The sequence below is a fragment of the Adiantum capillus-veneris genome, chromosome 19 (genome assembly GCF_014529385.1).
Source record: "Adiantum capillus-veneris isolate H3 chromosome 19, ASM1452938v2, whole genome shotgun sequence".
NCBI lineage: Eukaryota > Viridiplantae > Streptophyta > Polypodiopsida > Polypodiales > Pteridaceae > Adiantum > Adiantum capillus-veneris.
The window spans coordinates 152,767,956-152,784,149 of NC_140949.1; the positions used below are offsets into that span (position 1 = coordinate 152,767,956).

At 41.6% G+C, this 16,194-nt stretch overlaps 1 protein-coding gene across 2 annotated transcripts; it reads left to right on the top strand.

Annotated features, from left to right (window-relative positions):
• The first annotated feature begins 7,774 nt into the window (after positions 1 to 7,774).
• LOC147435097 (cyclin-D2-1-like) lies at positions 7,775 to 10,670 on the top strand. 2 transcript variants are annotated; one of them, XM_086490092.1, is made up of 6 exons: positions 7,775 to 8,501; positions 9,069 to 9,155; positions 9,275 to 9,373; positions 9,520 to 9,724; positions 9,803 to 9,933; positions 10,107 to 10,670. In XM_086490092.1, the coding sequence occupies exons 1-6, from the start codon at positions 8,190 to 8,192 to the stop codon at positions 10,344 to 10,346; spliced, it is 1,074 nt and encodes a 357-aa protein (XP_086346218.1). In that variant the 5' UTR covers positions 7,775 to 8,189; the 3' UTR covers positions 10,347 to 10,670. The 2 variants fall into 2 exon arrangements, with proteins under 2 accessions (XP_086346218.1, XP_086346219.1); XM_086490093.1 differs by having other exon boundaries at positions 7,778 to 8,501; positions 9,523 to 9,724.
• Positions 10,671 to 16,194: the final 5,524 nt, after the last annotated feature.

The following is a 16,194-nucleotide window of genomic DNA, read 5'->3' on the forward strand; positions in this document are numbered from 1 at the left end:
AAAAGCCAACTAAACCTAAAATTCACTCATTCTCTCATTTGTGCAATAGAAGAGTGCTCTTGCTCCATCTCCATCTCCATCTTCTTCTTCTTCACCTCCTTGTGTGTGTGTGTATGTGAGAGAGAGAGAGAGAGAGAGAGAGAGAGAGAGAGAGAGAGAGAGAGAGATTGAGCATTGCGGCGGCACGATGGCGGTGAAGTGGTTGAGCGCGACGTAGCGGCATCTCCTTCTTCTTCGCGGCGAGGAATCCTCCACGGTAGGAGCATAGAGCGGTGAGTGACACACCATTGCCCTCTTTTGAGCTTACTAGTTAAGCTAGTTGTGTGCTTGGAGCCGTCTATGGCTCGCACACAGTGTTAGGCAAGGTCCTTGCTTCGACAGTGCGGCAAGGAGAGCACACTGAGGGTGATCTCAAAGTGTTGCACATATTAATGTAACTCCCACCAATCCTTTTATTCTAGCATCAACCATAAAGTACCCTTCCATGCATCATAAAAGTAAAACTAAATCGCTATCAAATCTACCTATCCATATTTGAATTGTTTTGGAGTGTCAAAACAAATTTGTTGTATCATCATTGCCCATTATTGATAGTTTAACATTTCGTCTAAACTTCAACAACTTTTGAGAGAAGTTTTTCATGTTGAATGTCTATATGCATATTGTAAAAAATGACCAAAAAATCAGGGATTTGGTAGTGTACTATCTCAATCTTGGTACCTCTACTATCTCAATCTTAGTACTTGTATAATGTCTGATGTAAGCAAACATTGCATCGATTGATAAAAACTAAATCACATGGATCTCTTTGTATGGCTAGAAGAATAGTTGGCTGTCTAAAAGTTATTTTTTGCAGTCTCAAAAATTGTAATTTTCTTTATTACATTTTAGAGGAAAATTGGGGAGTCCTTGTTAGATTGATAATGTAAGATCAAATAGTAGCAAAGTAGGATCTTGTAGTAGACAATGGAGAGAAAAAAAATATTGATTACCAAGATAACACAATGTGATTGCATTGTCCACCCATGTTCTTTCAAGGTAGAGATTAGATGGTGACTTGAACAACTAGATCTAATAGGACATACAAGTAGAAGGGGATGGATGTCCATAACCTAGGATGCCTTGATGACCATAATGGCCACCCAATGGCCAGCTTGGCTAGCTGACTAACTCCTTAATCATTGATTAACTCACTCATATATATATATATATATATATATATATATATATATATATATATATATATATATATATATATATATATATATATATATATATATATATATATATATATATATATATATATATATATATATATATATATATATATATATATATATATATATATATATATATATATATATATATATATATATATATATATAGTGCAATAAGGCGTGAGAGGTGCTACTCTCTAATAGCTCCACCCCAAAACACTTAGTCTCCTCTCTTCCCTTCTTACTCCACATACATGTATGCATGACACATGCAACCTACATGGTATTAGAGAATGTGCATGGAGGAGTGCCGTCCCGATCTCATCCCCCTCCCCTTGTGTGTGGTCCAACTATAACAAGAAGCTAAGGCTTCAAACTTGAAGCAAGAGACAGGTCCGTTATGCAACCAATTACAAGACATGAGGTTTTCTTTGCAAGGTGTAAAAGCATCGAGGAGCTTTGGGTAGTAGAGTTGAAGGCTTCAATAAAATGCAAGGCAGTGATGAGTAGGTAAATATCATTTTGCAAAGGAAGCTTAGTAGTACTGGAAATAGAAATGGAAAAGGTAGCGCTAGCGCATGTGAAAAAGCAAGCCTTTGGCCTTGGAAGCTACAACACTAGTAGGTTGGGGTTTTTGTAGGTATCACAAAAATTAAATAGTAGGAGCTCAAGATCTATAGGAATATGGACATTGTGTGAACCTTGGGAAGATGTGTGTACAACACGCACGCACATGGATTTAAAAAACCCAATCTTGAAGGTGCTCTCTCTCACACACACATGCAAGAGAAATATATATATATATATATATATATATATATATATATATATATATATATATATATATATATATATATATATATATATATAGAGAGAGAGAGAGAGAGAGAGAGAGAGAGAGACTCTTCAATGTGTGAAGAGTTTCCTAGTGGCAGGAGGAAGCGATGAGCTCCATATGGTAGAGCTTACACAGAGCAACGGCTACCCTCAACATTCCGATGCATCCTCAAACTTGACAAACGATGGTATCGGCATTTTCACTTTGACATCCCTCTTCGGTGTCTTCTCGACTTCTTGGCAGGCTAGCCCATGAGCTAGCTAGCTACTCCATCTGATAGTGGAGGCACGACATCAACTTTGGATCTACATCAATATATAGATTTTGGCACTTGTTCTTGATGAGTGCAATAGCTTTTGCTTCGTCTTCACGGCTACAAATACTCCATATATGCATTTTGGCTTTAACACTATAGCTAGTGAGCATTGGTTCATCGATCGAGAACCATATTTCAATCCAGGCATACTTTTTTTGGCAAGGACACTATACTCGTGAGCATTGGATCGTCGATCGAGAACCGTATTTTAGTTGAGGCGTAGTTTTTTGGCAAGGACACTATACGTGGAGCTATTACGCATCATTTTTCTATGGTTTTGACAGATTTAACATCCATGGTTAGTTTTTTAAAAAGATTTTGGTCTTCGATTCTTATGCAGAGTCAGCTTTGCCCTTTGGAGCGTCGTTGATGAGGTTTTGAATGTTGAGATACCTTCATTGATATAGGTAGCTAGAGCAGCCCTTTACAAGACCTCACCATAGGTTATGTATAGAGAGGGATATGTGCCTTTTACATCGTGTTAGCAATCTACTTGGTTAATTTTGACTTGATTTATTCATAGTTGATTCTCTTGTCAATTTATGGTCAATTTTTATGTACATTTTGTGTTGAGTTTTTGCTCCCCATATGAAGGAGACATTGTCAAAATTTCTCGTGAGTCTATTTATGTGTTTTTTTGGCATTTTGAGGATACGCTCAACCCAAATGACGCATGAAAACCATAAAATCAACTAAATAGAGTAAAATTGGACATAAGATGCACAAGAAGCCTATCAAAGAGGTTGAGCATAGAAAGGTCACATTTGAGGATGTTGCCTTAGATTTAGTAAAAACTCAGAAGACTAGTGATGCACCTTCCACTAGAAGTGCTCTAATTGACAGGGCAGAGAGTAGTAATCAATCGTTGAGATGATCTAGTAAATCTTTGCATACACTTGAGTAGTTTCAACTAGGGTTTTAAAAAAGCCATGTAGATGGATGACAACGTCAAGTGGGAGAAAGGCGTGCAATATGAGTATAACTTGATTGTCTACAATGAGACATGGGACTTGGTTGAACTGACAGAAGGTAAGCGTGCCTTACTTTGCCGATGGGTTTACAAGAAGTAGTTTACATTTGATGATCATAAGCCTAAGCACATGGCTAGATTGATCATCGCTAAGGGATTCAAGCAACAGAAGGGACTTGATTGAAATCATATGTCAAGATGACTATGCTACATATAGAGCTTGGGCTAAAGCCATTGAGGACATGGAGCTTGTCCAAAGGCCTAGTAGGGAGGAGCTTGTATGCAAACTCAAGAAAGCGCTTTATGGTTTAAAGAAAGGTTCAAGGTAGTGGTATCAAACGTTTGATTCTTTTATGAGGTCCATGGGTTTAGGAGTGAAGAGGATCACTACTTGTACATACAAAAACTCAATGATGGTTCATTGATCATTCTCATCTTATACGTATGTGACATGATCATTGTAGGAAAGTCCAATGAGGAGATCATCAAATTGAACCAAAGGTTGAGCAACAACTTTGCTATGAAGGATTTGGGGGAAGAAAATCATTTTCTTGGTATGTGTATCAAGAGAGATATGGGAAAGGGTATTCTTGAGTTGTCTCAAGAATCTTAAATCCACAAGGTCTTGTAGTGTTTCAATATGCAAGGGCGAAAGACAACCATTACCCTCATATTTGGAACTAAGCCAGGAAGATTCTTCCAAGTGTGCCATATTCTTTAGCTATAAGCAGTCTCCTGTATGCTATGGTAGGACCAAATATTGCATTTGCAGTGGGAGTGGTAAGTCGATAGTCCTAGAAAGCAGCATTGGATAGTAGTGAAACACATTCTTAGGTACTTGAAGGGTACAGTGAGTAAGTACTTATGCTTCAATAATAGTGATGGATCTATTGTTGGTTATACAAACGTGAATTATGCAGGTTGCAAAGACAATAAGAGGTCTACATCTAGCTAATATTCATATTTGTAAGAGGAGCCATTTATTGGAGGTAATCTCTCCAAGATTGTGTGTCTTCTTCCACTAGAGAGGTTGAGTATGTTGCAACGCCATATGCTAGCAAGGAGCTATATGGTTGGCACGTCTAGTGGGAGACTTAACCATTCAGCATGTTTCATTTTTGCATTGTGATAGTCAGAGTGCCATTGCTTTGGCAATGAGTCCCATGTTTCACTCTAAGTCGAAGCACATTGAGGTGAGGTATCATCTAATGCGGGATGCGTTAACGCATAAGCGGTTGGAGTTTATCAAGATCCACATTGATGGCAACCCAACATATGCTCTTACAAGATCCTGACTACGGAGAAATTTGCACAAATCATTGAGTTACTAGGCATAGGGTGAACACAATTATACAAGGGTGAAGCCGTCGCGCTTCACGATTATGTCATAGCCACTTACGGTGGCCACATTGGCCTTCAAATGGGAGATTGTTGGGGTAAAGGGCCGTAGTGGCCGACTCGTTTGGCTAACTCCCTACTCACTAATTAAATTATTCCCGTATATGTAATGCAATAAGGAGGGAGAGGTGTTACTCTCTAATACCTCCACCCCAAAATACTTTGTCTCCACTCTTCCCTTTCTCTTGCACACAATCTACACTTGGTTGACGCAATGGCCAATATCTATAATGCTAGGCAAGGGTGCTAGGTTAGAGAATGTAGCATGAGTGACTGGGCGGCATTGACTATGCACATGTCCACCACCATCAACCACTAGACATCTTCCACACCGGCCACCACATATCAAATCTCCACTAGTATAGAGTATACACATGATTTAGCTCAATAGTACTACCATCAATTGATCACAACAATGACCACATCTATGTTTTTATGCACTAATGCCTTCTCCTCATTACTATGCACATGAGTTTGTGGGGTGTGTGTGTGTGTGTGTGTTGGGGGCGGGGGTACAAATGTGCAACATACAAAAAAGGTAGACAAAAAATTGAGAGATCGACATAGAGTGTATACATACAAATACACGAAATGTTGAAGGCATGAACCATGAAAGGTCTCTTCTATCCATGGGCAATCCGAAATCCTTGAGTAAAAGAACAATCAACAAGAGAATGGGCTATAGTGGGACTAGAGTTGATACAATTTTTACTAGGTAGCACCATAGAGAGAGTCACGAAAGGTTGTCATATATGGTAGGGACAAGTTCAAGGAAGATGTTAGAGGTGTGCGTCCTCTATGGAAGAGAGTACTAAATTTCTTGAGTCTTGCAAGTTTTGTGGATCATATGATTGGGTGAAGAAAAGCACTCTTTAGAGTTAGGGCAAGAATTAACCCTACGATTATGAAGAAGGCACGAGAGCTACCATGATCAAGCATTTGTGAATTGCTGAAAACAAAAATGTTTGCATAATTGTTATGTGGCAACACTGTTACTCTTAGAGGATGTACAAGGCCTCAGATCGAGAATGAGATGATTGAGGGTGATCACCAAGTGTCGCAAGTACTAATTTGCTTTGCATAAGAAGGATAGTCCCACACTATATAAATGAGATGTACCTCATGGTCATTTCTTTTTTTAAATAGCCATACTCAAAACTGTGAGTAATAGAGAGATATGTTAGCATAATATTAAAAAGAATCACAACACCTCCACGCTCAGATGGAGCCATGGATGACATAAACATCCAAAGGAAACATAAAGACGCACATATTAGTCCATATAGCAGGGCTTTTTACAAGGAAGCCCATAACGAGTACACCATAAAAAAAGGGATCATTGTCCAGATGCCACCATCCCTTTCAAGTTGCCACAAGGATGATATGCCCTAATAGGAAACCGAGAAAGGAGACATACCAATTATAAGAGGCAGCCTTCACATTGTCAATGGCATCCATGCATCTCACCACCAAGTATTGTATCACCACCCAAGGGTATCCACCAAACCACGAAAAAGAGTGATCTCATTAACTAGAACTCACGAGCAAGACGCAGAGGAAACATGAGATTGCAAGAACCTCCATCCTTCGAACAAGGAAGCAATACCGAATCAGGGCTTGAGGGGGACCTCTCCCCTTTGTAAGGTGCTCCCTGATGCCACCATGAGAGACGTCCACTACAATGAGCCAACTCCCATCCAAGATGCAATGCATAGAAATGTGCCACCGATTTCCTCTAAAACGAGTGGGGAAGGGATGGCTTCTCCTAGGAGAAAAAATAGGGGGAGAGGGGATGGGACGCATGGCGAGCTCAAGGGAAGAGCAGCTAGACGTCCCCTTTCGAGGAAAACCCTTGTCTCTCTGGCCAAGCCAACTCCTTAAAGACGCCACTAGTCCGGTTGCCATGCTAAGCAGTGCCCACTCCCTGCTGCGCAGAAAGCTTGTTGAGCCTCCCTATTCACAACCTCTCGCAAGTTGAGCATACCCTCACTGTTGTGCATGCCTCACAACCCTCACATCATGGTCATTTTTAACATAGATCTACATAATAAAGAATTTTTTGTTTCTCATTTCTCATTAGGTTTTTAATTTTATTGTTACACCTCCTTATACCTTTATTCAATTAATATAATGTTTTTCACTCCCTCTGTTTGCACAATTATATAAAAAAAAATCTCTGGAAGCTACTTTGATTAAGTGTTTGTTCTCCTGCGATGTTACTCCTATGTAAACATACTCAGCTAAACATGGTAATGCTCTTGTTGTGGAAAAGTACACTCTTACTGCTACACCGACATATGCAAAGCTAGTTAGTTATATTGGGTAATTGCCTTGAAAAGTAAAAATCAGGTGAAGGCAAGAATTGTACCATGAGTAAGAGATCACAGTAGAAGAATATAAGATGTAGTGGTCCATCTCCTGCTCCAAGTTCGGTACAATCACAAGAGTTCTCGTATGACCTCTGCATTTCTTGCTAAAAGGCAAGAACTTAGGAGATTGCATGGGCTGATGAAAGGTAAGAAGAGAGAGAGTAGGGAGTAAAAAGCAAGTCATTGGGTGCCAAAGACGATAAGGGAGGGAGGGGAACTTGAAATATCAAAGTGGAGGGGCAGAGGGAAGGATAGGGAGAGGGCTAAAAGCAAATTGTGAGAGAGAGAGAGAGAGAGAGAGAAAGAGGTGAGGATTTACCAAACGGCATAGCATTGGAATTGGTTAGAGATAAGGCATTGGGCAGTTAGCGAGAAAGTAATGAGAGAAGAGAGGCTGTGGGACACTAGGAGTTTAAGAGGGGGGAAGAGAGAGAGAGAGAGAGAGTGTGTGTGTTTGTGAGAGAGATAGAGAGAGTGCGAGAAGAGAGAGATGCCAGCCGGAGAAGGGGAATGGAAACATTATTACCTAGAGGGGGGTATTTGTACTTTGGTGGCCCTTTTTACTGGCTCAGCGAAGACGTCCGCAACAGAAAAACAAAAAGAGAGCAGCAAAATCTATTGGAAGCTGATGCCCCGAACAAAACAAATTTTTTTGCTCATTTGAGACGTGAGGGGGGGCCTCTTCCTTTCTTCTAAATGGGCTGCGCAGGTCGCTCTCCCTCTCATTGTCTGCGCCTCTCTTGAAAGAGAGACAGACAAAAGCACCTCTCACACACACCACACTCCCGCACACTCCTGGTGAAGAGAGAGAGAGAGAGAGAGAGAGAGAGGGAAGTACTTCTCTCTCCACAAACGTCTTCCAATCTTCTGCTTAAACCTCCATTCTCGGCCCCGTCCACCCTCGCTCTCTCTCCCGCTTCTTTGAACTCCTTCCTCTCTGCGTTTTTCATCTTCCTTGCAATTCTCTTTCCTTGACGCCATCGCCTTCCCTGGCTCTGGCCCTCCCTCTCTATACAAGCTTCGAGTCACCTGTCCCATCCCCTCCTATTCATTACTTTAGTGTCTTTCTGTTCCTTTCCTAATGGACTTCGAGCACAGCTTGCTTTGCTGTGAAGAGTACATCAGCAGCCCCTTGGTGTCGGGCGTAGCTCATGATGATGATGATGCTTCTGTGTCATCGGCTTCTCCGTCACTCTCCTCCTCTTTCGTATCTTTGCCGCCGTATTCGACAATGCCCGCGGCCGTCCTTTGCCCTGATGAGGACGAGCTCACCGTGCCGTATCTGTTGACCAAGCAGCTGGAGTACAAACCAGACGACAGCTACGCTACTGGTCTTCAGTCCAATCAGATGCTTTGCGAAGCTCGCCGCAATGCAGCTCGTTGGATGATCAAGGTAGCTGCCATCTTCATCCAACCCCGCCCTCTTATATCGCGTAGCAATTTCTCTTACAACTGTGTGTGTTCTATCGTCGTCTCTTGGGGCGCTTCTTGCTTCTTCGAGGCATCGCGGTAGCTATAGGCTCCTGCAGAGTCTTGTAACATGCTCATCTAGAAGCTTTCCGCTTAGAAGTTTTGGTTTTGCAAGTAGCTTGCGAGAGTCGCTGAAGTTTGGACCGAGGAAACAGAGGCTCCACCATTGCTCCATTTCTTGCCACTCATGGCGAGCGTGAGTTGAAATTGTATAGGAGTAAGAGAGGTGTCAGGTGCTGGAATGATTGTGGTCGCGTGCTCTAGTTGTTTGATACTGAGTCGTCGCATTCGCAAGATCCTAGACGTCCCAATTGGCTCAGACGAGCAGCTTACGTTCGAGCTTTCTTGTAATACACTACATGATAAGTTGCATGCACTGCATTAGCATGTAGACGCTTGCGATCGTTCAGAAAAGCTTTGGTTTGATAGAAGTAATCTCTTTGTACAAGAAATGCTGATGATCGGTTTGCTGATGGCATCTATTTTGCAGGCTCATGTCAGCCACAAGTTCAGCCCTGTTACGGTAGCCATGGCCATAAACTATCTGGATCGCTACCTGCAGAAAAGCTTTACTCTGGTACTGCAAGAAACAAAAATCTAGTCACTGCAATTAAGCTTATTTGGTAGTTCCGATGCTAGCTTCCTACATTGCAAATCATCTCGTAATGCGTCGAATGTCTCAACTTTCTCGTACAGCCTTGGAAATCTTGGATGATGGAGCTTCTTTCTGTTGCTTGCCTCTCTGTGGCTGCGAAGATGGAAGAAGTGGATGTTCCTGCACTTCTTGATTTGCAAGTAAGTATAATCTTACGGCAGGAGTTTGTGCTGTGCTTCACTGCTTCATTGTTCCCACGCAATCCACACGCTCGTTGCTTTAAAGACACAATTCTTGCACCGTTTAAGATGGAAGCAAGCAAGTTAACTGACGATCTTTCATGTAGCAGATTGATGGCTTGGAGCATCTTTTTCAAGCGAAAACAGTTCAGAGAATGGAATTGAATGTCCTCAGTGCAATCAATTGGAGGCTGAGATGCGTTACCCCTTTTTCCTTCATTGAGAAGGCGATCAGTCAATTTCATATCAATCAACACCTCAAAAGTGCACTTATGATGAGAGCTTCAGAGCTTCTTTTAGGTGCCCTTGCAGGTGATCATTGCTGCTGATTTGTCAAGTTACTCCTAATGGTGCACCAACGTTGTCTAACCTATTTTCACTGGTTTGCAGAAGTGGAGTTTCTTAGTTTCGATCCTTCTGTGCTAGCGTCAACTTCGTTATGTTTTGCGCTAGAAGAGTTACTTCCCCTCCACTCGGATAAGCTGAAGCTGTCGCTTCTTAACTACATTCCTTTAGATGAAGTGAGTTAAAATCTTGAAGTGGCCATTTGATCGTAACCTTTTTTGATGGCTTTAAGCACAAAGGAGAAGTCTGTCTACTATTGCAACTAGAAGAAGCGTCTGTATTGTCATTTGAATATATTTTTCAGTCTTGGCTATGGGATGTAGCTCACAAAATGTCTCAATTGTCGCAGGGGAAGTTAAGAAGCTGCTATATCTTGTTGGAGTCATTGATTGTGGACCCTGTGAACCCATCCTCGTCATTGGGTGGGCACACAAAATCCCCGCTTAGCCCCACCACCGTTATATTGCACTGTGAAGGTAGCAGCAGTGTTGACAACAGCAGGGACTATCACTATCAACTTTCCTATGTGGAGGGGCTAGGCTCGCAAGATGAATGTGCGTCCAACCCTAAAAAGCAAAGAAGGGTTTAATAAGCCCTACCAATTAGCCTAGAAAATGAGAAATTTCAGTTTTGCCACCAAATTCACAGATGATCGTAGTCCGGGGGAGGGGGTTGGGAGGGTCAAAAAAGTCAATTCATCAATTGTACATTGGTCGTGAGAGGACTGGGTTTGCTTTGCTCTTTTTTTTTTTTTTTGTGGGAAGGAACCTTCGTTTCTCTTCATTCTCCTTCCCATTCAAACCTTTGGGATTTTTTTCGCCGCAGAAAAACTGAAGCTAGAGTGAATGCGCATTGTTGTATCTTCCATTCATGCAAAAAAAAAATGATAAAAACGATTCATTTATGAGCAGTACTTGGGGCCTCATCCGCTTTCAGTTTTTCGTGATTATAATGTGTTTTAAATGGGTGGATAAAGCTGTAGCTTGAAAACGGTATCGATGGTCCACCACCATGATTCAAGCATACAAAAGAGGAAGTTTGAGGTTAAACTAGCCTATTAAAGCCTCGCAACTTGGAAGTAGCTAATGTTAGAACACAGTTCCTAAGCTGTATTGAAAAAAGATAAAAGGAATTGCTTTTCTATGGTTGAAAGACGCATGCAAAGCACTGCTTTTGCCGTAAGCGAGCCCAGGATAGAGGCTCTCTCATCCTTTGCTATGTATAATAATGGAACAGTCACTCACTCAGAAATCCTTGGCCGTTCAAACTGAGGAACTTCTCATTTGAGTTGCTTTCAAAAGTTCAAAGAGGTCACGTTCATTGTATAGAACCGATAGTAGTAAAATTGTTACCCGGTAATTTTGAGAGCAAGAACCAATGCGATCTCTCTTTTGGCAGATACTAATCTATACAGCTACTTAGCAAAGCGATAAAGAGAAGCTGCGGAAGAGACTCCCAGAATTTCTGTTGGTGTTTTTGTGAGTTTTTGACATTTCGATCAGAACTAGAAACATCATTACTACAGACATGCAGCCTAGCATGCATAATAATCTTGCAAGCTGCAACTTGCCTTGCAGTCTTATCGAGGAAATCATGATGAACATCTATATCAATTCCTTGACCTTTCTATATGTCTTGTCTGCTCTGGAATCCCGCAAGGAAATTAATCCTTTTATTTGCAAAATATAGCTAACTTTAGTTTATATTCTTCAGTGACATTTGGCATGGATGGGAGATCTTCAACCTGCATATTATATTCTAAAAGGCTAATATGAGCTTGGTGGTGCTCAAATGCGCATGGCCCGAAGTGCTCTTTTTGACCGTTCTTAGTATCCCTCTTTTCGAGAAGGTAGAATATGGCAGGACCACTCCATTATATCCCCCCTTTGAGTTGAGGTTATGGGAGAGAGAGTCTTTAGGGTTCACAACAAAGTCTCCATTTGCGGTGGCTGAAAGGGATTGGGAGAGGCTAGACGTTGTGAGTCTGTGAGTCACAAGTTACAACACATGAATCTTGACCTCTAGATCGAGTTGGTGAACTAGGGGTGAACTAAGGGGGTCACCTACACCACCCCAATTAGCCCTAGTTCACCAATTGGTTGGATTGCGGAGAGTGCCTTGTGTCCCACATGCCCGATTAAAAGTACATATCCCCCAAGCTCACAATAGTGAATGGATGAGTCGTATTCACCAGGGAAAAAAAATGTATAGTAGCATCTTTTTTTTTTGGCTTGCATGATTAACATCTTACCGATAAGTATGCTCTGTATGACCACATTCTTATAGTAACTTTAAAAGTGTGAGGGGATGTATTAAATTCACCCAGAAAGGAACGTACAATAATAACCCTCAAGCACGTGATGTGCCTTGAGGGGCTGCAAGATACCTGCAAGTCTTCGAAAACAACCTCTCGACAACTAGCTTCACGAAAATTATCCAAGAAAGCAAAAAAGTGATTGTATCTATCGAAAAAAGAAAGAACTTTAGGAATGGAAACAAGCAATCAAAGCCATCAAGGTTTCCGTAATGACTAGATCACTTCACGAAATGTAACTTTTGAAGTAGCTTGTGCAATGGTCACGCGGGGTTTAGTTATCAGTTATTTGAACAAATAACTATGCAACATTCTTGGTCACACGCAAAAAGGAGAATTATATGAGTTACTAAGCCTACCCTTTGTAACTATGCCGATTTTGGCATAGTTGTGAAGTTTAAGCCATAGTCGGGAGGATGAATGAATAAGTAAACCTTGCATGACCATACAAGAGGCTTAGTTATTCATTTAATGCTTTGTCTAAGCATAGTTGGCAATAACTGATAACTAAGCCTCGCGTGACCATGCCCTTAAGACTTGTAACTTTTTGAAGGTAATGAATACGATGGCAAGTTTTATTCATTTTAAGATTAAAAAAGAAAAGACTATGAGGAAAAGTAGTAATAAGACCAAGGTTTATTGGGAGATGAAAAAAAAAGGGTGGTGAATGGGAGATCAGACATGAGACTCTTGCCCTCCAATGAGAGGAATTTGTTGTGGCAGAGATCACATTCTATGCTCATCCTTTTGATGGGCTTCAAGGGCTGGGAAAGGAGTGAGGGGGGAGGGTTTGCTTGGTTTACACTAGCTACGTTGAGAGCACATCTTTTAACGAGGGAGAGCCTTAAGAAAGTGAGAGATAGAGGCCTCTTTTGACGTGCCCAAGCTCCAAAGGTTCAAACCTTAGACTTTTCAACCAACGTTTTCGAGGATCATGTTTGGGTTGGGATTGGGATGAATTCACCACAGGGCCATACGTCTCTTTTTTTTTTATTATTAAAAAGAAGAAATCACTTGGGTATGAATATTAGTTTTAGTAATCTAACATGGGATGCTAGAGTTTGCAGTGCTTCCCAAAACAGGGTTCAGTGTATCTGTAACTAGCTAAAATTGCAAAACCTTGAGTAGATTTTGAGCAGTGTGCTTCAGCTTGAAATTGAAGATACTGCTTGAGAAGAGAGTGAAAAGGAATGGATTTTGCAAGAAATTCAGACTCGACATACCGTGGTGATATGCGCTTAAGGATGGGCTAAAAGAGATTCGTTTATGTTCATCATCCCGAGCATTAAAAATTTTGAGCTTGCCTGTAGAGAAATTTTTTTCACGTTTAAGTGTAAATACTGGCAAATGTTTCAAATTTTTACCAAAAAACCCAGAAGAAAGCTTTAGTTAAGTATTTGTAATTTTTTCCTTTTTGTAATTGGTTAGGATTTTGTTGTTTTGCAAGAGGGAGTCGTTTGACAGAATGTTTTCATTACCATATTTTGTTTGGATCGTGGGGGCGATTGGGGTTCATTTACAGCAGGCTCCAAGGGCAGCTTTTTTGGCAGGTCCATATTATTATTGAGGATAAGGTAAGCTAGGGAATGGCTTAATAATTGATAAAATTGATAAAATGATTTGCGTTTCCAATAGAAAGGCTTGCAAGCCTAGATCACCACAAAATCTTACAAGGGGGAAAGGCGCGCGCTCAAGGCTCATATTGTGACACAAACTTACAAAAAAAGCTGCAAATTTTTTAGCGGGGACGCTTTTTTGATTTGTTGTAATAAATTGGCAGAGCAGACTTTTAATACACGCATTCATTTCTACAAGCTTGTCTTGTCAGGCCGACCAATTCCCTCATTTCCCTCTCCTCTTCCCCAAAAAATCATTAAATCTACAAATTACAATTTCCCACTTTATCCACTGTTTTTCCCTTGATTTTGATTCAGCCATTTCTAATTTTGTGGGTTTTCTTCTTCAGAGTCTTCAAAACTCCGAAATTGGACAAAAATATCCCGAATTGAGAGGTCTCAGGTGAGTGAGCTTTTAAATGCGTTTGGGGCTGGCCAGATCTTTGACCGCTCCCCCCTCCTCACTCCTGCAGGATCTCGAGTTCAATTCCCAGATTTTCAGTTTTGTCTTGAAAAAAAGGCCCAGATTTGTTTGCTTTTGCCCACAACAAATGCTCACACCCACCCCTCTCACGTGAGATACCCACACACCACATCTCTCTCTCTCTCTCTCTCTCTCTCTCTCTCTCTCTCTCTCCCCCAGCCCAAACATATCCCAATCCCTTTGTGTATTTTCTACCATGAAATTTTAAAATTTATTTCTTTCAAGCTTCTACTAATTTGGAACCTTTTACTCAATCAAGGTTGGGGCGTTCCGGACTCAGATTGGGTTGAGCAACTCCTGCCCCTTTGGAAGAGCAGGTTAATGCGATGGATGCCGAAGGTACTCCAGACCTCAACAAGGATGACCCTCCCAACATTGACTTGGCCACATCCTCAAGCAATACAGGGTGACCCTCCCAACATTGACTTGGCCACATCCCCTATGGATGTCCACAAGGATAACAAGCGAAATCATTCGACTGTAGCCCAAACTCCTCCTAGAAGCGCGCACCCCCCTGAGCCATGCTTCTGGACATTAGAAATCCAACAGTGGGCGTTGGATATCAGATGGAGAGCTTTGTCGAGGTCCGACCCTGTAGTATTGACCTCCTGCAAAATGATGCAGTCAAAAGGGTTGTTGTACAGCCAACTAGCGACACATTTAGTCTTGAGGGGGTCAGAGAGCCCCTTTACATTCCATGAGAACTCTCATTTAGCAACATGTTTTGTCTTTTTTTCCCTGTCATTGGAGTCCCTATCCAATGGAAGGACACTCTAAGCACTGCATAGAGAGGGAATAACTGGTGCGCGGTGTCCCTCTCCTCACCTTACAATGCCAAGCTGGTGGGTGTCTACGTAGGAGGGTCAGTCTTAGACATGGCTAAGCTTTGGCAAGAACTGCAACATCTACATGGTTCAATTATCATGGCCGAGGACTTCAAGATGGTTGAGGCAATAACCGATCGATTCTTGGCTAAGGGAACCACAGTCAAGGGGGTTGAGCAAGAGGCCCTTAAAAGCCAGCTTCAATTGTGGGACATAGGAACAGAAGGCGAGTTTACCTAGTAAAACTATTCGAAAGGGGAAAATGCCAGGAAAGCACGAATGGATAGGTGTTACATGGACATAACTTTGATTAACTCTTTCTTCAGAGTCAAAGCTAAATAGAGATACACTTCTTGCATTTATGATCATTATCCCCTAGCTATCACTATGATGACAAAGGCTCTAAACTCAGGAACCAGTGGTTCCACACTGATCTCTGTGTATTTCAGCTCCCAGTGATCAATCAAACCATCAATGACATCTGGAGCAAGTCTTTCTCTAAGTACAAATCCTCGTCCAAAGCTTGGAGTCAAGTAGTGAAGGACACACATGCCAGTCTTATACAGGTTAGGTAGGAGGTCCCTCTTATCTGGAAAAAGAGGAGAGACAAAATCTACGAAGAGCTGGCTAGCCTAGAAACAACAGAGCCTTCTACTACCGGTCAATCCTCCATCACTGCCCTCTGGCTAGAACTGCGGCAAGAGGAAGAAACCATGTACAAGCACACTTCCGCTTTCTTTAAACAGTGGTGGGCCAGAGAAGGTAGACTGACCCACCAAGGAAATGTTCAAAAATCAATTCGTAAAAAGAATGATAGATAAAGGACACCCTTCTTTAATGCTTCTCCCCCCATTACTACAGATGAACAGAACCTAGAGTTTGTAAGAAACCACTTCCAGAATCTTTTTAGTCCTCCTGAAAAACTCTCTTTGAAAGCGACATATGCTAGGATTGAAGTTCTGGTCTCCAGGGTCAGGGTCATACTAGAAGCGGATGGTAAGCGAGAAGAACTACCCCTTTGTATTTTGGATCTCTATGAGACCATAGAACAAATGAAATCAACAAGACTCCTAGTCTTGATGGCCTCCCTTCTGAATTCTTCAAGTGTTTCAAAGAGCTTATCTTGCCCTTTCTACTTGCAATTTGGAAAGAGTCCCTCAGACACAAGGCTTTGCTGTGCTCTCTCAATACAGGCGTGA